General features: G+C 38.4%; 1 protein-coding gene across 1 annotated transcript; it reads right to left on the bottom strand.

The window, feature by feature from the left end:
• On the bottom strand, nt 1-22,552 carry LRRC9 (leucine rich repeat containing 9). The gene is given in 11 exon segments (XM_065065802.1): nt 1-204; nt 11,729-12,013; nt 16,478-16,612; nt 17,567-17,692; nt 19,584-19,620; nt 19,622-19,764; nt 20,228-20,293; nt 20,296-20,350; nt 21,631-21,733; nt 21,736-21,827; nt 22,464-22,552. Coding segments are annotated over 11 exon segments (1,335 nt in total).
• Nucleotides 22,553-27,605: the final 5,053 nt, after the last annotated feature.

The raw sequence follows: 27,605 nt of genomic DNA, 5'->3' as shown, positions 1-27,605 counted from the left end.
TTAAGCATTCAGGAATAAGTAATCCTGTTTATGCTTACTGTCATTTGATTTAATCAGTAGAGATTCCTCGAATGTAAGATCAGAGCCAAATGAATGGCTGATGTTTTCATTCAGATTCCCATTTGTTATTCTGAGAGGATAATGTGAGGTTTGCTGGCAGTGCGGCAAATCCAGAATCCTCTGGAGAGTTTGCAACAGGAAGACCTTTCATAAGAAAAGGAAAAACAAAAATAAAGATTACATATCTTGGTCTTTATGGTGGAAATGTCTTTCTCTTTTTTTTTTTTTTTTCTTATTTTGCAGTAATATAAACTGTAATGATCAACTTGTTGTGAGTGAAGAACTGTTCTTCACATTACTGTTCTGAGCTTAAGATTTGACTATTGCAATTTCTGGATAAGCTGTCAAACAGAGAAGCTATGCAAGTTGTGTACATTAAAAAGCACTAGTAGCTATGAAACTCAAATGCTTGAAACAAAATCCTAACCACCTCAAGAACAAAGTTGCTGTAATGCATTGAAGCTGTTTTTACTGAGAAAGATGGAAAACAGTACATTTTCAAATGGGAATCCCTTGCAGGGGGTGGCTGGCAGGGGGCTGATAAAAATTCATGTTTAGAAGGATCTTTACAGTATTTTAAAATACTTAGTAGTTCATAAGTCTCACTTTGTGACCACCACTTCTTGTTGCAACTGATTTTTGTGCCGGTCTGTGCTAATTTGTTAACTTTGTTAAAACTGGGTACAGTACAATGACAGCGGTGATTTATTTCCTCCTGTAAATCATCTCTAATTCAGCAGTGACAACGTTAAAAGAGATTTAATCAATAGCATGAAAAAATAAAGTATTACTATGTACAGAGTGTTCTGGTGTCTACCTAAAATAGTACTAAATAAAGCACTAGCCTACTTTCTGCTGGGAAAATTTCTTTTGAAGCCTAAGATCAAAAGCACGTTTTAAGCTTAAACACCACCATACGGTTTCAATTCTTGCTTTCTAACAAGCACTTTAAAAAGCACAACTAAAATGCAACTGACAAACTTGAAAAATCTTTTGTGTTGTTCCACTTGAATGATCTAATGAGAAAATGGCTCAGTTCTGTTGTGGCTAATGAGGTATAACATCTTCACTGAACCTGAATATAAAACAGAGATTTCTCTAAAGATATAGTCTTAACATGCTTCTATTGCTTTACTCATTCTGCCATGTTTTTATTTAAGTGATGTCCAATGAATAAGAGCACAGGTCAGTTTTGAAATAAAACATTTACACATGAAATTACTCAGTCTGAAAGTGCTTTGAACTCTGTATACAAGCATTGGGAAAATGTGTTTCGCTCAGGTCCTGAGTCTGCAAACAGAGATATTAATGTAGCCAGAGAGAGAACTGTGATAACACGTTGTTGACAGATGAAGTTTTGAGACAGAACCCAAGTGTACACGGATTTTAACCTGTCTGGTTTTGTCAGTGACCTGCTCTCAGTGTGAAGAATGAGACTGGGCAAAACACTGAAGACACCACTAGTATCAGTATCAAATAATAGCATTTATTCCAGTAGTACCTAGAAGACGATATCATACTAAAAGGCTTTATTTATTCAATGACATATTTATGCCAAGAACTTACAGTCTAAGGATACAATGTGGACACAACCCATAGGTCTGGAAAGATTAAGATAACACCAAAGGGTTTAAATTCCACATAGCAAGTAGTATTCGCAGCTCAGCAACATTTTAGATGTGGTTGGGCATGGTGACAGCATCATGGCAGTAAAAAATTTAAGGAGATAATTGGAGTAGAATAACCTTGTGGTGTCAGTGTCTACTGGTAGTGCTTCTTATCTATAGACCAAAGAGGTTTGAGGAAAAGCTGGAGAGGTTGATGAGGACAGGAGAATAAAACCAATTGTACTGATGCTTCTCACTGTCCTTAGTACTTATGTTTTGGATCTGTAAAAGTCCTCCACAAATATGAAACTGAGACATGAAGAGAGAACTGGCTTGTACAACACAGAATGAGCACAGACTGTAGATCTCCTCATTAATTGATTGATCCTGCTGGGGAAACTGATGGTTAGGATGCGTACTGCAGTCTTTTGGGCTGGAAGGAAATAATTCTGTTCATCAAACAAATTTCCAGGGAAGCTGCATGCTGTGATACAGAAAACACAGGTCTGCTGTGGGACAACAAACTCTTTCAGTGAGTGGGGTCTTAGTGATAAACAGAACCACAGAGACAATGAACCTTCTGTTCGTAGGAGACACGTGTGGGGAGAGCCTCCTCCCTGACTCCTTGCTGTTGTTCTTGTTTTTCTTTTATTTCGGAAACCTAGCAGTGAATCCTACAAAAAATCTCTGTTCTAGTGAGTTTATACTGTAAAATGAGACAGGGAACACCCAATGAATGCAGACAGACTGACAGATGGATGAGCACAAGAAAGTAATGAGCAATAAAATTTGTCAGTGTGACAGACAATGGTCCCAGCAGATGCCCAACTGTTGCGAAGCTTTCTTGTGATTTCATAGTGAGAATTTCAGGGCAAAGTCTGGAGGAAAACAACAAGGTAGCTTGTCCAGGGAACCCCTTCTCAACAAAAGGAGTAGCAAAGGTAGAAATACAACAGTGAAAAGGAGGTGTTGATGACCAGTAGCAGTGGTCTGCTCATGGTGTGCAATTGCATCTCAAGGCATTAGGAGGTGACCTCACTTCCAGCAAGAAATGTTGGGATAGAGAGAACTAAACCTCAGTGACAGAGACAAGTCCTTTGATAAGGAAGGACAATGAGAGCTAATACAAAGCAACAGGTTTATGGACAAAGCAATAAATGAAGAATATTATCTGTGTTAAAGTATTTATAATGGATACAGATGCAACAATACAGTATCTTTCAAGACAAGAAAATATGACATTATATTATCAAATTGTAGTTGAAAATAATTCACACAGAATCACAGAATGTCAGGGATTGGAAGGGACTTCAAAAGCTCATCCAGTCCAATCCTCCTGCCGGAGCAGGAACACCCAGATGAGGTTACACAGGAAGGTGTCCAGGCGGGTTTTGAATGTCTCCAGAGAAGGAGACTCCATAACCCCCCTGGGCAGCCTGGTCCAGTGTCTGTCACCCTCACTGTGAAGAAGTTTCTTCTCAAATTTAAGTGGAACCTTTTGTGTTCCAGTTTGAACCCATTACCCCTTGTCCTATCATTGGTTGTCACTGAGAAGAGCCTGGCTCCATCCTCCTGACACTCACCCTTTATTTATAGACATTAATAAGGTCACCCCTCAGTCTCCTCTTCTCCAGCTCCAGAGCCCCAGCTCCCTCAGCCTTTCCTCACACGGGAGATGCTCCACTCCCTTCAGCATCTTGGTGGCTGTGCTGGACTCTCTCCAGCAGTTCCCTGTCCTGCTGGAACTGAGGGGCCCAGAACTGAACACAATATTCCTGGTGTAGACATTATGAAGGTGACTATCAGCAAGAAGAGGAATTGGAATCAGGTGTGTCAAGAATTCAATTTATCGAGAGAAGATGGACAGAGAAGTTATAACAGTGAATACTGGATTTTGAAATTGCAGTTTAAAACATTCAAGCAGCATTGCTGTGATGCTGCATGATGTAGTAACATTATGAGGTAAATAAATTAGGTTCCTCTGAAACTTTTATAAAAGATTATTGGACACAGATACCCTGTGGAAGTCGGGTACTTTTGAATATGGATATTCTTGTCCTGCATGGACATACTTGCATGACACTGGTAGTGCATCTGCTTAACCTACGTATGAGGATTTTGTTCACCAAATATGCGCCCGTAAATTTAATTTCTCCTCATGACCTCATTTTACCTGTAGCCTAGACCGTCCAAAAGCTGTGTAACTGCATAGGAGCATGAACTGAGGATGAACCCCGAAATGATAGGTTGTGCTCCAGCACGGAACTTGAGGGTAAGTATAAGTTACTACAGGGGTTAAATTTCACATTTCTGAACAATATGTTCTATGGTGTCATCTATATTGATACATAGATGAGCCCAAGACTGTACTGGCTCTTTTATAGTTTTAAAATGTTTGGTTTGTACTGCAATTGTCTATCACAGGCAGCTCAATGAAGGTATCACAACACCCAAATAGTAGGCATCTTCCTGGTGGGGTGACAGAAAGAATCTGTTGTAGGTTCTCACAGTCATTAAACTCTGTGGTGAAGAAAGGGAGCAGATAGTATGTCTTTTGTTTTTCCTGACTTTACAGATTGCATCAGAGAATCTATCTAGAAGGAAAATAAAAACCCCTATTTTAATACAATGATAACTACTTCAGGCACCCATTATAGGTGACATGAATATTGTCCTTGGAATTTGAATAACATTTACTTTACCTGTTCCAAGGACCAGTAGTCAGCTCTCATCCTCTCTTCTGCATGTACTGGTGGTTGCAACACAAGCAATGAACAGCAATTCTTCTGGAGAGAATCCTGTGCAAAGAAAATACAAATTAACCCAGAAATGGGGTCCTTGTCCAAGAAGTCAATCTGATAATAAATTGGCTACGCCAGTAAATAGTAAATGTCTGAACCAAACCTTACACCAATGCTGCTCTCCTAGAAACAGAATCCAAACTGTGTGTAAATGACTATATACCTTTGAACATTTTTCAGCTTTAAGTGCCCACGAATAACTGGCACTTTGTACTGGCAAACTGACATGCTCCAGTCACTTCCTACCTTCCTCATCAAGTTAGCTCAGACCACAGCAGCTTCTCATAGCCCACGGCACATCTGAGGATTCGAGTGCAGTGCACCCTGCATGTGACTGGGAAAGAGCCAGACCTAAGGCCAAGTGTGGAGGTGCAGGCTGTGCTGCAGCCAGAAAGCGTTAGTAATATTTTTCTATTTTAATATACCATGTTATTGATAATGACAGGTGATAAGGTATCTGAAGTGTGGACCATAGCGACGGGTACTAAAAGATGCTTACTAGGACAACATGAGTTCATAATGCCACATCATACAGGAAATAGATGAGCCCACCACCTTGATCCCCTTCAGGAGAAAATCTAAGTCTGCAATTCTAAAGAAGGAAACTCTGGAACAGCAGTTTCCCAAGAGGAATCTGTTTGTCTTTTTCCCTTGTGAAGACCATGACTGTTCTTGCCATACTGGGTAGCATTCAGTTTGGCATTCTCCTGCCATTTCATCATCCATTTTGGAAGCCAGTTCATTTCCCACTGTGTGTAGCTCTTTGAAAGTTGGTCTAAAAAATGTCCTAAGTGCAAAAGTATTCTTTTGAGTCAACCACTGAAAACAGCGTTTGTAACTGTACCATATGTATCACTGCTCCAACATGCCCCTGCTTTCTCTGTTCCCCCTGTTTCTAGCTGTTGCTTTAGACTAGAAACTGCAGGTTTATGGTAAAGGAAGTTAAGGGGCATTTAGAACCTGGCCATTCCACCTAATCTTCACGCATCTGTTTATAAAAACATGCCCTTTGAACTAGATTTTCAACTGAACTTTAGAAAGCCACATTTGTTCTCAAAGTAACAATGGAAAATAATTTTTTGTTTATGTTTGATGCTACTTTAAAACTCAGCAGTGCTAAGATACTTAAATATATGAAGCTTAGATCCTACAAACTTTATTCAAATATTTGGCCCCACTGAGGTCGACTTGTCCTTTTATGGGCACCAGGAAAGCATTTCCTACAGTGTTGAAGTGTTCTCTGTCTTCTGTCCCATAGCTACACATTCATAAAATCAGAAAGGCTGGAGTCTTCTTTACTGTATTCCAATAGTTTGTTTCCAGGGAGAAAAAAGGCAAAGCAAGAGCACCACATTGGAAACCAGAAGCATTTCTGGAAAAAAAAGAAACCTGAAATTCCCCTTCAGGACTTTTTCAACCAGCGCTGAGCAAGACAACAACAAAAAAATTTGCTATCAAGCCATTTTAAAAGTAAAATCAAGTATTTCAGAAACCCTTTAACATTCTTTGACCTTTCTTCACAGATCTGACCTGCCTTGGAATATTGAAAGGACAGCGCATCACCGCAACATACCCAAGCGAACACATCCATTTTCAATTTGTCTCGCAGCGCTATGAAGAACAGCGTGCTGAGGAATAAGTGGCTTCTGATGACAGAATGGCACGGAGACGGTCGAAGTGGGGAGCGTGATCGTCACGCATACTATGAAGCTTTCAACCTTAAAACAATGATAGCAGATCCTTAGGAATGACCTGGTAATGGAGAAATTCTAAATAGTTTTAATGATTATAAAGGGTAAATATTCCTTGTATAAAGTGAAATAAGCACCTGGCTTATGTAACAACACAAACAAATATACTCACTGGATTTCCATGTTTTGAGAGCACCTTAAGACTGAGAATAACTTGGAGTTTTTCTAGTTCCCTTGGTTCCTGTCCAAAAGTTTTAAAAAAAACCCCGATATGTCAAGAGTTCTTAGAAATCTTGCAGCTGGTGTATGTATTTTGGGGACGATACTGGTAATTTTACTTAGGTAAATCCATAGAAGAAAATGGGAATTGTGTTTGAAAGCGGTCCATGACATTTAGCACACTGAATCTACATCATTAACAAAAACATCAAACAAATTAAGAAAACCCTTCTGCTGCTCACAGAAACCCAAGGACATGAAAAGAAAACAGCTGTAAACCACTGTTTAATTTAGTAAAATGCTCATGGCAACCTTTAGGTGTATTCTCACAACAGCTGAGGGACAATAGGGCAAAAGAAAACAACATACACTGCTCCATTAATTTGCTTGCCAAAGGTTCGTTTCTGTTACGTCTGACCTGTATTAGGTAGCACAAGCTAACAGATTGACAAGGGTTTTGATTACGGGGTGACAATAAAACCATGGTAGATGTATTGTTAACCCCTTCTTTCCCCTTCAGTCCCTCCCTCTTCCCCCTTCCCACCAAGGACAGGCGATTGGGAGGAAGAGAAGCACAGAGAGAAGAGAGTTGGAAAAATTAAAAATGTTTTACTAATGCTGCTAATAAGAATAGAGAAAATAATACAAAATATACAAAACCGATCTTGAAAGTCTCAGCAACTGCAGAGCCGGCACCCAAAGTCCTGGACTGGACTCTGCAGCCAACCGGAGCTGGATTCAGTCTGTCACTAGGCCTCAGTTTGGAGGGATGACTAGCAAGGTCCTCTCCTAATGTCGGCCATAAGCAAAAGGGACGAGATCCTCGTGATCTCCTACTTTTAAATGAAGTATCCATGTAAATGGGATATTATACTCCATTGCTCAGTTTCTTGGTCACCTGTTTCTCGTTGCCCCTCTCACGAGAGGTGCATCCATTTGTTATCAATAACTTCGCATTCCATTGCTATGTTTACCAAAACATGTATCTGGTTCTCCACGAAAATGCAGCTCATATGAAGCTTTAGCTGACAGGCAAATTCACTAAAAGAGAAACTTGTTTTTTAACAAAACCAGGACACAGATTAAGAAAGAGAAGGGAAAAGAGAGTTTTAATTTTAGCTTTGCTTCTTCCTTAGGACTCAGCTAATGAAACAATATCCTTAGCAATCTCTGTTTCCATAAAACCCCCAAATATTGGTGATTGCTGAGCAGGTAGTGAACATTACCTGATAATATTCATACATCACAAACAAAACAATATACATACTGTATGTTAATAGGTAATATTAATTTGTGTTAAGATGTGTAAATATGTACTATGCATATTTTATTATTTACAGATGCTTAATTCACAAGGGTACAAAAAACAAGAGCTAATTCAACTTCTGGAGAAAGTGTCAAGAGGATCTGGGGAAGGTTTAAGAACATTTTTGTTCCTAGAATATCTCACAATGCAGAAAGAAGGCAGGCAACAGTTGTTAAGACAGTATCCACTTAGTGGGAAGTTAAAAACATCAGTAATAAATGGAAAGATAAAGAAATTGATAGTAAGAAGTAGAGGCTTGCAAAAAATTATGAAAAGAGCAAGTACATAACAAGGGACATCAATGGCCTGTAGCTTTAAGGACACTAAGAAAGCATTTGAAAGTCAATAACAAAAGCAATCCTGATAGTGGAATTGAATCATTACTAGCTGAAGATGGTAGAAGCATCAATAAACCTGAAACGAAGCATAGTTGTTCACTAAATACTTTTGTGCTGCTTTTGTGGGGGAAAAAAGAGTCGTGTTATTCATATCATACAGTAATAATGGAATAATTTCCATTCCGGTATTGACTTAGAGGCTGTTAAGCAGCAGCTACTGAGCTAGAATCCGACATGTTTAAATCAGTGACTCTGAATAAGTCTCATTTGAAAAAGCTAGCTGAGAAACACCATGGAATATTTATATCAACTTGCACTAAGTTTGGGAACATCATCCAAATTTCAGTGTCCTACAAGAAAGCTAAAATTTGTCAATATTTAAAAAGGGAAAGGGGAGGAAGGTATAAGGCATTAGTGTAAAAAAATCTCTCCTGTCAACAAGACGGGCATTCCTACAGTTACTGAACAATTATTTTAGTACTTTTTGAGCCCCTAGTGTGTGTAAAGAATGTTCATCCCTCATGTGGAAAGAGATAAATAAAACAAGCACAAAAATTTGTCAAACTACGATGGAAGGAAACAGCCTGTACCCATGTGTGCTTCTGCCAATATCGCTTTTTCCCGGAAAATCTGAAAAGAAATTAATGTTTTTCTCACATTCCAGATGCTGAACATGTGTGAAGAATGAAGATAGGAAGAGCTGGGTGAAGTCTTGAGAAGTGTGCACATGACAACAGGGTTTTGCAGGATTTGCTGATGCTCTGTCACAGGTAGATTTATAGAACTTGACCAATGCATAGAGGGAACTCTGCATGGTGACTTCACAAGTCTTGTCTGATATGATAAAACTGAATTTGGTTATGGATGTTGCCTTATCCATGCAGAAATATGTAAATGAATCCTGGCAGGTCCCAGAAGTTTCAGCCTGGAGAGAGTGCACAGATGAGAAATGCAACTGAAAGGTAACTTGGAAATGCTCTTTAGGACACAGGCTGATCTAATGTTGGTGGCAAAAGGAAGAAGGAAGAAGTATGGCCATGTTTTTCAGAGGATGAAGAGAAGAGTATCACTTATAGAAAGAGCCAAGGAAAGGAGGTTTAATGACTGCTTAGACTAGACACAACATTCCAGAAGAACTTTGGATGAATATACAAAAGCCTTCTTCGTGTTCATAAAAGATACTCTAGTCCGAACTGATGGAAGTTGTTGGTTCTAACAAGGGGTTGTGACTGCCATCAGGAAACTATGCAGTGTAAGGTAGCTGAATCTTCACAGGTCAGGCTCAAGAGACTGAAATACTATCTCGATATAATCCTCAATATCACAGAATCACAGAATGTCAGGGATTGGAAGGGACCTCGAAAGCTCATCCAGTCCAATCCCCCTACCGGTGCAGGAACACCCAGATGAGGTTACACAGGAAGGTGTCCAGGTGGGTTTTGAATGTCTGCAGAGAAGGAGACTCCACAACCTCCCTGGGCAGCCTGTTCCAGTGTCTGTCACCCTCACTGAGAAGAAGTTTCTTCTCAAATTTAAGTAGAACATCTTGTGTTCCAGTTTGAACCCATTACCCCTGTCCTATCATTGGTTGTCACCAAGAAGAGCCTGGCTCCATCCTCATGACACTCACCCTTCATATATTTGTAAACATGAATGGGGTCACCCCTCAGTCTCCTCTTCTCCAGGCTCCCTCAGCCTTTCCTCACACGGGAAATGCTCCACTCCCTTCAGCATCTTTGTTGCCCTGTGCTGGACTCTCTCCAGCAGTTCCCTGTCCTTCTGGAACTGAGGGGCCCAGAACTGGACACAATATTCCAGATGTGGTCTCACCAGGGCAGAGTAGAGAGGAAGGAGAACCTCTCTGACCTACTGACCACCCCTATTCTAATCCACCCCAGGCACCATTGGCCTTCCTGGCCACAAGGGCCCAGTGCTGGCTCATGGTCATCCTGTGTCCACCAGGACCCCCAGGTCCCTTTCCCCTATGCTGCTCTCTAATAGGTCATCCCCCAACTTATACTGGAACCTGGGGTTGTTCCTACCCAGATACAAGACTCTACACTTTCCCTTGTTATATTTCATTAAATTTTTCCCCACCAAATAGATCTGAATATATTCCTAAAATTTTGTAGTGTTATGCTGTACAAATATAAGTAAAGAATGAAACCAGAATATCAATGATCAGTCTGATCAGATATACATGTCCATCATCTTCTAAATCACACCAGCAACCAGAGAGAGGTAGGTGGTTCCCTTACTCAAAAATAAATCCTTTATAGGAAGGTGAAAAAACTTCAATGTATACCTAACCACCATGCAACATGTTCCAAAGAACAGATGACAGCAGCCTAGTATAATTAGTTTGATGAAGAAGTGGCCTAACAAGTTGTTCACAAATAATTTAGAAAAATAAAAGCCAACTTGATGCCAAACATATGTGTGCAAAACAAACAAAAATCCCATGCATCGTGTTTCTTCGAGACAGGAGGGAAAAAAGGGGAGACCCAAAGCTATTGACACTGAAGACGCCTATTTCCTTCTCAGTGGAGGAATATTTTTAATGCTGATGTTTCTTGCTTCCTTTGGCAAGTCCTTGCTGTCCGTAGCCAGGAGAGGCCACATTTCAGTGCAGCTCCTATTTGCTACCTGATTTGGGAGTTTTTGTCCAGACATTATTGATTCAATGTGACTGTAATTCAGACACAAGACCAGTAAAAAGGAAATGATCCTCTGCTAACACATTAGCAAAACTGCCAATTACATTTTCTGATCCAGAAATTTGCTCTTTAGAAAGATGATTGGTCAATTTAAAGTGCTTCCAAAAGTTTGGTGCAATTCATTGATTTTGGATCAGATTACTCCAACAATACTGTAAAATTGAAACAGTGGTAGCAATCAGCTTTGTCCTGATTGATTACTCTTGTTACAAAATCCCACAAACAACAGGGTATTAAAGGAGGATACAGAATATTTTCAATCAAAGGAAATCAGTTTATCATTAATATTATTATGAAAAACAGAAAAGGCTGTGTCATGACCCCACCTGGGCATTAGGAAGGAAGATTAAACCACTAAAAGACATGAGATTATTGCTCTGTAAATTGACACTACAGACACTTCTAAACTGGTCTGCCCGCACTAGCTCTGCAGCTCTGAATTAAACAAAAAAAGGCAAATACGAATTGAGAATACAAGTAACATGGAAAAATATGATAGAAATTAAATATATGGCATACACCGTTCCATAATATGGAGACTTTGGGGTAAGAAATGCAACATGCTCCTCTGAAAGAAACACCCTAATGAAAATCTCACCACAAATTCACCGTTCTTTTTCTACTAGTAAACAACTGATTTGATTTTCACACCGAAGACAATGGCTTTGAACAGCCTGCTCTGTTTGCTTCTGTATCACAGTACTGAAATTCCAGTTCCATACCTCTTTGGCTGTTTTCATTGCTTGCCAGCAGCACTGGATGGATTATTCCATTCTGCACTTACCCTGAGGATACCAGAGCATGATACAGCTTGGAATTGTGCTCCTCAGCTGAGTCAAAGCCTGCTTGCAAGGCGCTTGTTGCTACTTAGTAGTAGAAGCAGGATACTCTGTGGGTCAGAGACACATTCCTCAAGTAATTTTTAGGAATTTACGACTCTGGTGTTGATATTAGATCTTCAAGAAATTCAGGGCTTGCAAAAGTAATACCTTAAAAGGCACAGCAGAAATGTTTCTACTGTCTCTCAGTTTAACAGCCTGCATTATCACTACTGTAGTAAATATAGTACCATCTAGTGTTGAAATGTAGTTTTCATCTAATGTGAGTTCTTTGAGGTTAAAACAAGACTCTATTCCTTCTATTTGTGTGAGACAGTTGTTGCTAAATGATGCCCATCTTAAATGTTCCAGTTTTTCCAAGTTGGAAATTTTGAAGAGTGTTGGTTATCCAGATTTAAGACAGTGATTGGTAGTTAAACTCAGAATTGAAAGAAACTGATCAGTCAATTAATCTGTAAATTAATTCCACTTATTTATCTTGTGCTCAGTTTCTATGCGTACACTTCCTACTAATATCAATGGCAACTTTTTGCATGCAGGATGTGTTGTTTCCTCACTATGCAACTCATCTTTAATACATTTCAAAAAAGCTCAGCTTCTCCTCCAAAACCAAGAACTATACAACATAAGTATGCCGGTTCCCAAATGTACCTTTGCAGCCAGAGCTATCTGAACATAAACACTTTTTTCTTGTCTGCGTTAGATCTGAGATAGTTTTGTTCAATTTAAATCCTTCTGCAATACGTGATTATTTTATTGGCTAGTCTGCTTTACACATCCTCATTCTGCAACAGGACTTTAATGGAAACAGGATTTCAGCCTAACACCAAGGCTGGATATTTAGTCTAGAAGAGGATGCGTGTAAAGTCAGAGCAGAATTTATCCTAACTTTATAGTTCTGCATGCTTTCTATATAAAGACTAAGTACTCTTTTCTCTGTATCTTACATTAACAAATTCAGCAATTTTCTTGTTTGAAACTTTCTTGAGCAGAAACAAATAAATGTCAATACCAAACATATATTTTGCTGTCCAGGTTGTGAAGTGACTTTGTTACATGGGATCTGACTTTAGACACCTGCCAGCAAGATTTCTGTGAAGACAAGACTGTCAGTGATCCGATCTCTAATCTGTTTGTGTGACTACGACTCACCATTTCTGGTAATACTACAGTATGTCAGCTAATCATTGTGCAATGGAGAAAATAAAAGATCACCGAGTCTCAATCAAAAAACTCAAACTGTATTCTAGGAGCCCAAAATATCCAGTATTCTACCTAGGTTTTATCTAAGACAAATAATCACTTAAATATTCAGTACAAAGAGATTGGATTTGGTAATGACTAAAGAACATTTTTTTGGCTATATTATTTATTTTCCAAAGTGTTTATTGTGTCCTTTATGAATCACTTTTCTCTGATGTCACAAAACATATATGACATATGCTAAAATATTAATTTTCCTGGCAATTTTTCTAAACACGAATCCCGTAATGCACACGAAATGAAACGCTATGCTTATCAGCAGAAATGTGTTTTCCTCTAGCTATTCTGTATTCTAACAACAAATTGAACTGACAGACGAGCTTTTAACCTTTCATACTGGGTAGATTAACCTGATTTCGGCTGATGGATTAGAACAGGTTAGGATGACCTTGGATCTTCCTCCATTGACTCTTGCAGCTTTTTGCCAGTTCAGTTTCTGAATGAAACAAAGATAATGTGATTGTGCTATCTGTGTATCCATCTGCTAGCCCTACGACTAATTTTTAAACCTGTTGGTGAGTTTTGGCCTAATTTGTCAGATAAGCACTACATGACTTCCTACAAATTCATTGAAAATAAGCAGCTGAATGAGAATTATAAACTGACGGTGCCAGGGAAGCAAAGACTGCAGTATTGGCTCAGCTACAGTGCCAGACGCTAGAGGATCCAGGAGAAACCTGTTCTGAATGACCTGAGAATCTACGAGAACTCACACCTGATTAAGCATTGGAAAACCCAAAGACAAGGCAAACTAATTTCCTTCAGTCCTGCCCTTCATCAAGTGACTGCCTAATTAGTTTATCATTTTAGGTGGTCTTTCAAGGTGAGAGACAATGTTCAAAGGGTTATTCTCAATGTTTGCTGGTTTCAAATTAGATCTACGAGCTCTCTTCTTTCAATCTGTTTTTCATATTGATATTTAGTAGTACTCTGTGAAAATTTTAATCCTTTGTGATCACAAGAAGTGGATTAGTATACAGAGTTAATATGCACGTGACAAAGCTCATTTGGCTTTAAACATGAAATATGCCTAAGCCTCTAAATTTTAGGGCAGGGTATATTTGAAGGGTGAGTATTAGAAAATGATGTTGCTGTATGCATTAGAGAATTTAAGTTTATAAACTTTACTAGGAGAACTAATGTTTCAACATTGTACTTTTGCGAAATCAGAAAAAAAAAGGGTTCAAAACTGGCAGAATAAATAAGCAAAGCATCGCTGCTGAGTTTTCTAATGAAAAATTCTCAAGGCCAGTCTCCACTGATCAGGGAGAGAATGCAGAGACGCTGGCTGCAATTTCCTGAATTGGCCTGGTTCTCCCATTATCCTTGTCACCAATGTCCTTGCTCTTTAAAAATTGCTCAATATTCTTGAAGCTTCACTGACACTCTCCTATTAAATACTTCCAGAGCATTTGGAATTCATGCAATCCTTAAACGAAACAAGTAGATTAAGTACTTGGTCTTGCCTTAAGAGGTGATTCTTTAAAAAACAAACAAGTGTATCTTATAGGCATGTCCTCTACAGACTTTAGTGTTTTTAAAAGGGCCATTTTCATATGCTGAAAGCAAGCACAAGCAAAACGAGTGGCACAAAAACTTACACTAAAAATGTGAAGGCTAGTTAGGAGAGGTTTAAAGATGCAGAAGGTTAAACAGAAGATGCTTCATCATTACACACTTTTTCATTTACAGTTGAAAAAGTCTTCAGCCTTTTAAGTTTACAAACTAAAGCAAATATTCATGAGCCCTACTGGATCAGGCCATGGCCCTTTTATTCCACTACATCATAAGTGAATGAAAAATAGGAAAAATGATAGCAGTGTGAATAAAATAGTTGTTAGAAAAATGAAAGTTAAAAATGTCAATAAAAATGTGATGGCTGATGCAATCAGAGATCGTTACCAGGACCTAATGGAATTCAAGGCTTGATCCCACCTAAGGACTGTAAAACAGTAAATCAGAATACACAAGAGATAGTTTTAATGCATATTTTTATCTGCCTTTGAGAAGAACCATGATGAGATGTTCATAATTTACATGGATAAAGAAATACTTTGTGTTTCATTAATAACTAAAAATAATCTAAAACTGGAACAACTCATATTAACATTTTTTTAACCAGGCATTTTTCAATCAAGAATATTAATGAACCAGTTGAGGAACTTCATAAGCCACTCATCAATTATACATATGATAGTATGCTTGGGAAGTTCTAGAAGGTTAGGAACCAACTGAATTTATAATAATATTGAGGATAAAGAAGATGACCAGAATAGGTTAGTTAGCTGGATAGCATCCTTAGATATCACAGCAAGGCTGATATGCAACACAGTAAATAATTACAATTTAATGTCCTTATGCCAGTATGATGCATAGGAGATACAAATTAATATTAAATTGGTTGATGAAAATTTACATGTATTGATAAGATTAATAGTTCTGTCTGAGAATGTACTAGAAAAATAACGATATCAAAATAACAATATCAAAAAGTGAAGGTAACTCTTGTTAACTAGACAAAAACTGGTTAGAGGATGGATCTAAAAATCACAGAATCCCAGAATGTTAGGGTTGGAAGGGACCTCGAAAGATCATCTAGTCCAATCCCCCTAACTATAGAAAGAAAGTATTCACTTTAGAGAGTATTTTTATTGATGTTCTGCTCAAAATAATTCTTCTCAGTGACCTAGCAAAAAAGAGCAGGAGTTCCTTCATGGTAAATTAGGAGAGAACATAAAGGTGTTGGTATATAAGCAACATTTTTATAATGACTAACTTGGCAGCCCTATTTAAAAAAGTACATTTGTAAATTATATAGCTAGGAACAGAGAAATTCCTGATCACATGATAAAAGATAGTGTTTCAGGAACACTGAAAAGGACTAGAACTAGGGATGGAAAGCCAGATGAATATGAGTGTCCACTGCTGCCACAAGGATATACATGTCAGTTAATATTTAATCATTGGATTAGTGAGTAGGATTAGGCAAGCGGAATTATTTCTGGGTATGTCATTATCAGCCCAGTGCTGGAAGTTTATGTATAGAATCATAGAATGGTTTGGATTAGAAGGGACCTTAAAATCATCTAGTTCCAACCCCCCTGCCGTAGACAGGGACACCTTTCAGAGCTTCGTCCAACCTGACCTTGGACACTTCCACATAACAAATAAGGTTCTCATCTACACTGTAGATAAGCAAAATTAGGTGAAATTAATCCTAATCTGGATATTTTACTGCAAAATCTGCTGTACTTCAATGAGGTGGTATGAAATTGATGTAGAAATTACCATGTAATTCTGTAGAAATGACTGTGCTTTCTTGCCTGCTTTATGCAGTTTAGAGAATCTTATTAGTCCTCCTCGGTCTTAAAAATCTATTAACACAAAAAAGACAGTTGCACTGCAAAATACATGACTTAAATGCCCTCTTCAGTGTATCCTGGTCCTCCTGTGAGGCATCTGGACCATTCGTAAAGCTCAGAGACAAGGTAACTATTGGTTAGACTTGAATGTGCTCAGAAATATTTTTTTAACAAAAAAGCACAAAACTTTAAACGTAAGACAACAAAAGAAACCTTTAACAGAGATTAATCTAAATGTTAACCTAAATAAATTAAACAGCATCAGCCCTTCCGCTGAATACCAGTTATAACAATGCATCTGCGAATCCACCCTGTTCTTGCAAATTTGAGACAGAATTTTAGTGAAGGGAAATACACTGAAAATGGGAGTTTTTTCTTCATCAGCCCTAGAATATTCTAACAGAGACAACTGAGGAAAAGAAAACACTATATTATATATATAATATAATTAGATAGGTACTAACTATAGGTAGTTCACAGCTTAGCACACAGAAAATGGCATAAAAATTCTGCTCTTCTTGGAAGGGGAAGGTGATATATTAGTAGACATAATAATTCATAGAACTAATAAGTTAAATAGTTTTGCAAGACTCCAATAATTCTTGCAGTTATCAAGTTTTTAGAGTTCTCAGTAGATAAAATAGAGAAGGCAGACCTTATTAAAATGCTCTGTATTAACCATAGTCTGTTTTCTATGGTGTTTGGGTTTTTTTTCCCAGAAATAAATAATCTTTACTCAACATGTGAGCAGACATAGTTTCATTGTGTTTCATTGTGACTCTGCTGTGACCATATCAAAGTTGTGTTAGTGTGATACTGAGTTCCAACCCATACAGCCCATTGAGTGGGTTCACTTAAAACCAGGCTAGGATTCAGGAGTGCTTTGGGATATAGTCCAGAGCTTAAGTATAACAAATTTGTGCTTAGGGATTGGGAAGGATTGCTTCATATGTGCATATAAAATACTCTGAAAAATTACCTACCGAAAAGACCTCAAGACAAGAGATTTGGCACTAGATACTTAAAACAGCATGTAGAACTATAGGTTTATCCTGTTCTTTTCCTCTCCATTGTTTCTATTTGGCAGACATAGTTCCTTTCTTGCATGCTGAATTCACTGGAACTTGAACATGACTGTTTCCAAGATCATGCTAGAATATAATCTTTGGTACTAGCAAAGGTCTTTGTAAGATTCGATATTTATTAAGTAATTTCTGACCTACTGCCAGAGGCAAGGACAAACCTATCTTCACAAAAACCAGACAACAAAATGTTATTTAAATAAAACAGGTGCAAGGCTATTCCTGAAGATTTCCTTTTCCATAGCACTCGTTATAAATTACAACTAAACAGAACATCAAACCTCGGTCATCTTCGATCCTGCAAGATATTGTAACACTTCTGCAGCTTCTTCATTAGCAGTCAGGACTCCATCCAGGTTAGTGAGAGCCTTTAATTGGCCAATGACACCCAGCTGAAATGAGGCTGGCTTGATGAGACAAATAAAGTGATACATTTTTTTAAAAACTGCCAATATAGTTTGCATACAAGAAAGAGACTTGTATTTCCTTACTATTCAGTGAACTGTCATCTCATGAATGTTAAGAGCTAGAGCTTTGCTATCTTCAACAGAGCTGCTGTGTCATCTCTGCTCACGTAGTTTCCTAGAAACATGAGACAAGGTACCTTTGGGCCAGTTCCAATTATGCTGATTTTATGTGACATTGATGGTAATAAACTGCTCTGGAGTCACATGGGCTAACTCAGAAGTTTACTAATCTTACAAACCTTACTAATATATAAGATATAATGGTGTTTGGCTTTATAATCTAGGAGTTTCACTTGTGACATAGAAATATTAAAAGCAAACAAAACAAACCTCAAACAAACAAAAGAACAAACAAACAAACCAACCGAAGAAAGTGTCATAGGACATGTGAGAAATGATTAAAGGATTTAGAGGTGTCACTGAAACCTCAAGACATCACCACAAACCTACCCTATACATACAGAATATGTTAGACTGCCCACTAGATTAAAATATAATAGATAAAATACACACTTCTTACACAATGAATAATAACATCTTTGTTAATGAAGGCCAGGTTGGATGGGGCTTTGAGCAACCTGGTCTAGTGGAAGGTGTCCCTGCACATGGCAGGGGGGTGGGAATGAGATGATCTTTAAGGTTCCTTCCAACCCAACCCAAACCATTCTATGATTCTATGAATGGAGTATAGATCTATTCTGACAGGCAAATAAGCCAAAAGCAATCACTTATGAGCTAGATGGTAGAACATTCTGTGAGAGGCAATAAGGATTTTCTGCTTTGCTCTGAACTGAACTTACTAGATATTTTGGTTGGATGCCTAAGAAAGTCTGGAGAGGCACAGGTTGAATGACATGTAAAACTCCAGAGTTACCATGTTGGCACACAGACAATACAGCAAAGTTAAAAGTTTAATTTGATGAAATCCTAAGTCATAACAACAAAGAACCAGAGACCAGAACTGGTGGCTCTTATTATATCTATCTTAGCAGGGACTGAAAAAATTAATTGAAGCTTAATTAACAGGCCAAAAAGACAAAGCAGCATCTTTTTGGATTTTTCCTGGGTGCCCCAATGGAGTTCTGTTTCCTGTGTTGGTTTGTTCAAATTATTTAAGAGAGGTATTCTGTTAATATAGTGACCTGTTTGCCTGACATTGGCTTGTACAAAAGATAAAATTTAGTGTTAAATGATAATTAAAAAAGCTTTTTAAAGAGTCTTTCAATGCCTCAAATTCATAACGTTTAACTCTGCTGATTCTGAGCCTTTTAAATGTTAGAATGTACTGATTCAAAGGGAAGAAGGAACAGAGAGAAACGTTTGTTCCAGAAGCTGCCTGGGCATTAGGAATGAATGGGAGTCAGTAAAACGGCTGAGTTTTGGCTTTCTCACCAAAGCTCCAGCCAGCGCAGCTGTGCTGCTGCAGACAGAGACGCAGGAACAGAGGGACTGATGGTATGTGTGCACATCCCCAAGGGCTCCCACCCTCATTCAGGGCAGCTGAGAGAGCAAAATTAAAGCCAGAGCTTGGTTTTTGACATCTAGCACAGGCCACCAATAAATCAAATTCTTAAGGGAAGCAAAAAAGACAGGAATTATGCCTCAGAGATGTCTCTGAGCAAAAATGCCACAGAGCTTATTCACTTGGTTTGGCTGTGACTACGAAAAGAAGTGAAGGCTGTGTGAGAACAAAGATGCCATAACATGCTCATAAGGCTTCTTACATTGCAAGGGCCTCGGAATTAATAAGGTGCAGGACCAGATTTTAAGCCTTTGTAACTATGGTCATGGTTAGTAAGCTTTCCCAGGAATTTCAAGTGCTGAGATGTACCTTATGCCACGGGACATCTGGGATGTCAGGACTAAGCTGTATGTTTATGTAGGATGTTTATATCTTAACTGGATTTTTTCAGCTGATTCTAGCCCAGGTTGAAGACCTGCGGTTTGCTTAAGCCTCTAATGCCCTCAAAAGTGATCACGTTATGGCTCAAATCAAAATATTCCCAGCTGGGCTGCAAGACAACACAGGTTTGAAAATATTTGTATGGCCAAAAATGTCACAAAAGAAACTTTGGTTAAAGTAATCAGACACATTTAAACTTTAAACAGACTTATTTGGATCCAGTACCTGGGACTCTGCTTGCTCAGTACTGGGTCTGTTGAGGGAGACTTGGTGTGCTCCAGCCATGTTACTCTATTTGTTAAAATGAAATGGCCATTATAAAGGTCAGATAGGTGATAAAGTGATGCCACTGTAATACTGTGATTCAAATTGGAGATAATATCAGCAGGCACCAAAACTGTGGGCTGCTAATAATATCAGTGTTCATGATCCGAGTTTAGTCCCCCATTCTGTTCCCCTGTGTGCATCCTGGCCCAATCCTGGCTTGTGAGCACATCCCACCATGTAAGAATACTTATGCTAGTAGATGTTCTTAAAAAAGTAATAAGAATAATTAGAGCTTGATTTCTCACCAGGTCATAAATATTATTTAAGGAAGAAAATTCATTAGAGGTGATGATAAGTTTTTTGAGCTGTTTTTAAGTCTATTGATGTTCAGCAGCATGCTCAGGTTGTTCCCATCCAAATTCAAAACCGAGGCCAAAAGTAGATCAGAAATGACAATTTTGCCGGACACGCAGCCAAATTCTGTAATACGCCATGGCTGCCTTTAAAATAAAAAAGCTTCAACTGCAAATACAATTACTATCTTATTGGCAAATAATGAAAAGATGATAAAATGTGAGTACAAACTAACATAAAATATTGAAAAGACAATAAAGGCTGTGATGACTCTTTTTTGTGTATTTGAAGGGTATTTATTCTCTGACATCTCCCTGAAATACAAGTGACCTGGGTAAGATGGGGAGTCAGACAGGGAATCGGTTCACAGGAGAAGGGAACAGATGCTGCTGACGCTGAGGCTCTGGCAGCTCTTCCGTTATGAAGGAGCAGAATGGGAAGAGTGGAGCTGAGACAGGGAGCAGATCCTGAGGACAAGGCAAAGTCATAGGAGAATTCCAAGTATCTCACTGCAAACACAGGTCACTGGAAAGATGGCACTTTGGTAAAATGAGAAGAGAACTGCTGTTTTCTTTCTTAACACTGCCTCTAAATAAAGTTTTGGAAAATAAAGTTTACTTGAAACTGTAATGTATACCATCAGGTATAAGAAATAACACCATCTCAGACGCTGGAGTTAAAAATGGCATGACTTAGAAACTATTTCACAGTTTCGTGTATCAGATATTTAGCAGGGCTACTGCATTAGAAAAGGGGGCTACTGAAGGCGCCACACAATAGTTATGCATATGAATGCAATGTGAGAATCAGACAAATAAATGCCCACCAGAAGAACTGATTTTCTATGCAGCTATTGTAACAATACATGTTTCTGAAGCTAAAATCTGTAGCCTGCTACAGTTTTGATTTTTTTTTTCCTCAGGTTATGTTCTTGTGGTGTCAAATCTGACCAAAAAACCCCAAAACTGTTCAAGAACAACTGGCTTAATGGCATGAAGTTATGTATTTCATAAAATTCAAAGCAAAGGCTGATGGTTTAGGTCATGTCCTATTCTCAAGTGCATTCTTCTTAAACTGTTTTTCATTCAAATTACTTGTCCTTTACACAATAGGAAATACAATTAGGATTCAGCCGAATAATTGTAATTCACGTTGCATAATAACAGATAGATAGGCCGAGGAACACAAGTTCTAGCGATATTAAGTAAATGTAAGCAACATCAGAATCAAGCCCAAATGCAAATGTTAATTTTTAACTTCTGTGTTTGGTTTAGGTCATGGGCCAACCTAAATAACAAAGTAACTGTTACATTATTTATTTATTCTATTGAAAATTTAACAGCAATACCTCACCTGTGCCTGACTAAATATTTGCCTCAGCCACTGAAAGTATTGAGCTTTTTCATTTAAGCAAGATATCCTAGGCCTCACCTTTCCTGTTGGTTCCATGTTCAAGAATTATCATCACGTTGCAAATCATGAGACAGAATAAATCTTTCTGCGCTCCTCTTTCCACCCTCTGTAATTATATTGCATGTAAAAAACACTGGTCTTTGAGCTATATAAAACAACAGGCACTTGAAATGTGTAAATTTTATAATTTTTAATTAAAGAATTAATTTAATAGTGAGTGTAAAATGAGAGAAGTTCAATTAGGAAATTATTAGCAATCAAGTCAGGAAATCATCTTTCTGTAACACAGATCTGTTAGAAACTGGCTTTAATTGCCCCATAATCAAAGCATTGCATAATGTTTTTGCTTGTATGGGTCGTTGTGTGCTGTACAGAACTCTGGTTAGAGTCAAAAGAAGTACAGATATACACTGAAATTCCCGAAGTTTAGGAATCACCATCGAGCAGCCCAACACTGGACCAGGCACACCTGACTCAGTGAATTTGACTCTCTCCTTCCTTTCTCCAGAGCTGAACATCCCACTTCCCCACACTGTCCTGTTCCTAACAGAGTAACTCAGAGCCTGAAATGAGCCCTTCTACCTTGGAAGAAAGTTATGAAGTCAGATGAGTGAAACAGCAGCATTAGATGCTGGTAATAAGGAAGGAATCATGGGCTTGTTAGGTCATGCTACTATTATAGAACAGAATTTAATCCTACCTACTTGTTTTTTTTCCCCCTATCTTGATCTGTGAAATCCAAAGCTTGTCTTCTAATACCACAGTAGGAAAAACAAAGTTTGTACCAGTGTAGCATACTCCAACTCAGCAACGTATTCTGGCAGGACCAGTTCATGGTTAAACACTGCTCCAAGGAAGCCCATATTTCTAAAGTGGATGAAACAGGGTAAATGTGTTATTGGATTTTTTTTAGCTAAGTTTGGTATTAATTTCAGAATGTTAATGAGTCAAAGGTATCTCCTTCCATGAAGATGCATCAGATTTATTCCTTTCTACCATCAGACTTTTTTTGCCATACATCTCACAAAGGCTAATAAAGGAGTTTGGCTTGGCTCTCTAATACGCTGTGTAGAATAAAAATTGTCAGATTGCAGCCTGTCAAAGACCAGCATAGATCCCGAGAGCTCAAACAGTTCACTGTCCAAAACTACTCCATCATATCATGGTGTGATCACCTTCCAAATTAGCTTTCACTTATTCTCTTGTAAGAAACCAGAAACAATCCCAGTTCCTTTAGGAAGAGACAGAGGTTGCTCCCTGCTAGCACTGAGTTTGGAGGGTATATGAGAGCAAACAGGCAAAATTATTTCTCAATTCCCACTCTGTTCTTTTGCAAAAAATACAATAAAGCAGAATCTATCACTCACAGCATACATATGATACAGAGGTTTAATTTGGTGATTTATAACAGTGGATTTCTCAGCAGTACTCATTTTTATATTGCTTAAATACAAAGGCTGTGGATTTTAAGGGTGAAGGTTTCCTCCGTGGTATATGCATATTACCCTTTGCAACAGTCCTACTGTATGAAGAGTGGGTATGAAACTGCACAAAATAAGCTTTTAGTGTGGACTAATGGATAAATAGCAGTGCGGTTCAGCTCCCTTTCACTCTGTGAACTAAACAAGTACAAATATTTATTCAAGGAGGAATCTCTTTCCTTGTTATTGTCTTCAAAAAATGCACTTCGGCTGAACAGAGACTGTGTTGTGAGGAATGAAACCTCTTGACACGACACAAAGTCAAAGATTTAAGTTTAGAATACAAATGTTAATTTAACCTAAACTTCATGCTAACAAGTTCCTACAAATACACATCATTGCCAGAAGTAGATGCATCACTTTCTAGGCATTTCCATGGCCTGAATACTGAATTAGCTTCTAGGTATTATAGCTGACTAAATAGAAGGGATACACTACAAAAGCTGGAGCACTGAAGCCAAGGAAAACCTTTGCAATTATCATTTTCCCTAAGTGAGGGAGAAAAGACACTTAATGCTTCTAATTCTAGCTTGGGGGTGTGGACAGGATATCAGAATGATGCTTAATGTAATAACATGCAGGCTACATCTTGGGCTGGCAAATGAATGCTCTAAAATGTATACAATACATATTAATAAAAATATGTATTTCTATATATATATTAGGAATTCATTTTTATGTTGTTTTTTTTTAATGAAACCAATGCACTTTTGCAAAAAGGATTACACTGTGAAATCTAAAATTTGTAGCTGCCTAATACTTAAAGCCACTGAAATCTACAAAAATCATAAATCCTTAATTACATTTAAGACTTCTATACTTTTTTTCAAATTGGGTTGCCACTGCAATGACAGAATCACACAACATGGCCGGGGTTTTTCCCTTTTGTGCTCTGTCCTGGACACAGATTGATCCAATATATTTGTGTCTTTCCTTCCTCATCTATAAAAGATCAGACACATCTAATTATTTCTCACATGAGGACATTTCTCATAGACGTTTCAAACCCCTGTCTGGGAATTACTCCCAGTAGCCAAAGCCCTTTGTGGAGCTTCCTAACAGGCAGAAATGCCACTGGGACAGATTTCAGCAAAGTTTCAGAGCTTCTTTCAAGGCTGAATATGCCACCTCATGGCCATTTACAGTATTTACAAAATGTCCTTTCACATACACTTAGACTGTTACAATGAAAAGCTGTGGGTTTTGTTTGTTTGTTTGTTTTGTCAGGCTGCTTCAAAGTCTAAAGCAAGGGCCAAGTATCTTTATTTGACTGAGATCATCCCTTAAAAATATAAACAAATTTAAGTAGCATGAAAATATAACTATGAATTATGATAAGGGGTGGCAGGCAGTGAAAGCAAAGAATAATGAATAAGAGAGTAGTTTATGGTGTCATAATTCCAACAGAATGAGAGATAGGGACAATACAGTCAGATTGTTAGCTCTGTGGGACAGGGCTCATCTTCCTATGTGCTTATATAGCACAACACAAAAAGGAATCTCAGTGGAGCCTCTGCAAGCTAGCATGAGATAAACAATAATAAAGCAAAACAGGACAATAGCTACTATGTTTGAAGATATATTTTTGCCACCCAAAAATCTGTTCTTTTCTCAGATCAAAAAGAGAAAGGCACATGTGCAAAAGGTTGGAAAGAAAAAAGGAGAGCAATAGGGACTAGAGAAGAGATGCCCTGAATTAATTTTCCTACTTTCTGTTCTTTTCCTTCATAAGTCAGAATGAAAACTTTCTTACCTGAAATATCTCCACCCTTGGATGTATTCAAAAGCTGAGATATTAAAAAACTTCATTAATAGAAGCTGTTTGGACATGGTCCTGCCCAGCCTGCTCTGAGTGACCCTGGTTATGAGGTGGGGTGGACAAGGTGACCTCCAGAGGCCCCTTCCAGCCTCAACCATTCTATGAGTCTGTGAAAATACTTTTTCTCTTCACAATTTCTTACTCAGCATTAAATAAAATATATTCTATCTGTTTGTCTGTTTTACAGTCTGGAAATGGAAGAGGTCACTGAGACAGGACTGACAGTTTCTAGGATTATGACTGGTCTGAAGTGATCCATGCCAGAGGGACCCTACATTTAGGGTTTGGTACCTGGAGATACCAGAGATAGAATCATAGAATCACAGAATAATTTTCTTTGGAAAAGACCCTCAGGACCATCGAGTTCAACCATAACCTAACTCTAGCACTAAACCATGTCCCTAAGAACCTCATCTAAACACCTTTTAAACACCTCCAGGGATGGTGACTCTACCACTGTCCTGGGCAGCCTGTTCCACTGCTAAATGGATAGGATTAATTTCAAATTAAGGACAAAGAGGGCAGTGATTTAGAGTCAGGATGAGGTTTGCAAGCCAGGAACTGGGGTGCTGTATTACTAGAACTGAGAGTGAAAGAACTGAAAACCCATGCTATGCTTTGTGCTAGAACAAAATAATAACAAAATGATATTGTGTTCAAACAAATACAAATGAAAATCATACAATAAACAGCTGAAGAAACCACTGATCCAATCTATTTCACAGGCAGGTGCTGCAGCTGTCACTGTGGAAACTTCCAAACTAGTCCTGCATCAGTCCCCACAAATTCTAGTGGGGGGCAATGTGGCAAAGTGGTGAGAAGAGACAACTGTAACAAAAAGAACGTGCAAGGAAAGGGCGAGAAGATGATGAGAAAAACTGGAAAGCACTAATCATACTTTTGCCATGGATGATGATAAGATGTGAAGAATGAAGCAGAGCTGACATGAAGAAATATAATGAGAACAGAGGAAGAAAAGAGAAGATGAATAGAAAAATGACGAAAAAAGAGTAGCACTTTTCTGCCTGCTCTTCTTTACTCCTTTAGTCCCTGTCCACAATGCAGCACACCATATGCACTCCCAGACCCTGGAAACAATCCTCCAGCATTTGTAGCAGCTATTTTTCCTTAACCGGCAGTTCAGGGTTGCACACATGAAACAGAGATTCCGTCTTTTCTTATTAAGAACCTACAAAGAGAAGAAATAGAGAGAGACTCCAGCTTTTCATTATGCTGTTGCAAAAGACAAGAATAGACATTCTGACTATCACACACAGTATCACAGTATGTTTTGGATTGGAAGAGACCTCAAAAGATCATCTAGTCCAATCCCCCTGCTGAAGCAGGAATGCCTAGGTGAGGTTGCACAGGAACATGTCCAGGCGGGTTTTGAATGTCTCCAGCGAAAGAGACATATAAAGCTTATATATTGTACAATATTTACTAAAGATATCAGACTATAATTAACACAAATTCTATACTACTAATGTTCATAGTAATAATGAGATTACTTGCAAGCCTTTTTGGTTATTTTCCCCACTGGCTCTTTATAATCAGTAAGAGAAGTCTCCATGTTCTGTATTACATTAAAAACAAAACCTGTGTATTTGCCTCTGGAACCACAAGTCTTGTCTTTGCTGAAGACCCCTAGCAGGATGGTAGCAATAGCACGAGAAGAAAGCGAACAGAACAATTAACATTGACAGCAGATCCAGAACCCCAAGCAAATACTACAAAACTGTTGATAACTTATTTTCCTCTTAAAATTCTTCTACATAAGGATGTAATTTTCTAGTGATTTACAACACTGCACTTGGAGCATCAGCAGGTTAGTGTGAGGAATTGATTAATTATTACTTGGTGTCTCTGCCAACATAAGCACCAGACCATGAGGTTTCAATTTAAGAACAGTGTTGGGCTGATAGTTGCTTCTCAGGGAAGATGCATAAATTTCCTGACACCAGCTAGGATGGGGTCTAATACGTAGGAATGGAGCTGGTTAATCCATGCTAGGAGCTAACAGGAGACAGTTTTTCATACAACCTGGAGGGTATCCTACCAGCATGATACAGAATGCATTGGGGATCTTCCTGTAAAGTTTTGTTTTCTTCCAGCAATATGAAAAGAGCTCCTAAAACCATTAGCTGTGCCAATCTGAGATTGGGCCAAAGAAAGTGCTGGAAGTGGGTAGTTGAATTGGCTGATACAGGTTACTGCCTCAAATGATTTCAGATAAAGCTATAAGAGTGAGGGTCATTTTGTGTTTCCAGCTTTAGGGGAAGAATAGCAAGAGGTGAACAAATCTGTTTAATGTTGTATTGGAACTGACTAGAAGCTCAATGATGCTGTTTGAGCTATGGAGGAAAATAAATTTTAGCTAAAGGCTTATAGGAAAATCTTTGAAAGTGGTACAATGCACCAGATCATCTCTGCCCACCTCTGAATGTTTCTCATGGCTACATTTTTTCTGAGTCAAACTGTACCTCAATGCCGGAACCCCATACAAACAAAAAAAAGCCCCTAAAACCCCCTGCCCAAAACATGCTGGGCTGTGTTATGCTGCTATCTGAAATACTGCAGCTCAGGAGGTGCATGCTCTGGGAACTGGGTTTGGTC

Source organism: Columba livia, chromosome 5 (genome assembly GCF_036013475.1).
Source record: "Columba livia isolate bColLiv1 breed racing homer chromosome 5, bColLiv1.pat.W.v2, whole genome shotgun sequence".
Classification (NCBI taxonomy): domain Eukaryota; kingdom Metazoa; phylum Chordata; class Aves; order Columbiformes; family Columbidae; genus Columba; species Columba livia.
This window is presented reverse-complemented; position numbering and strand designations above follow the sequence as displayed.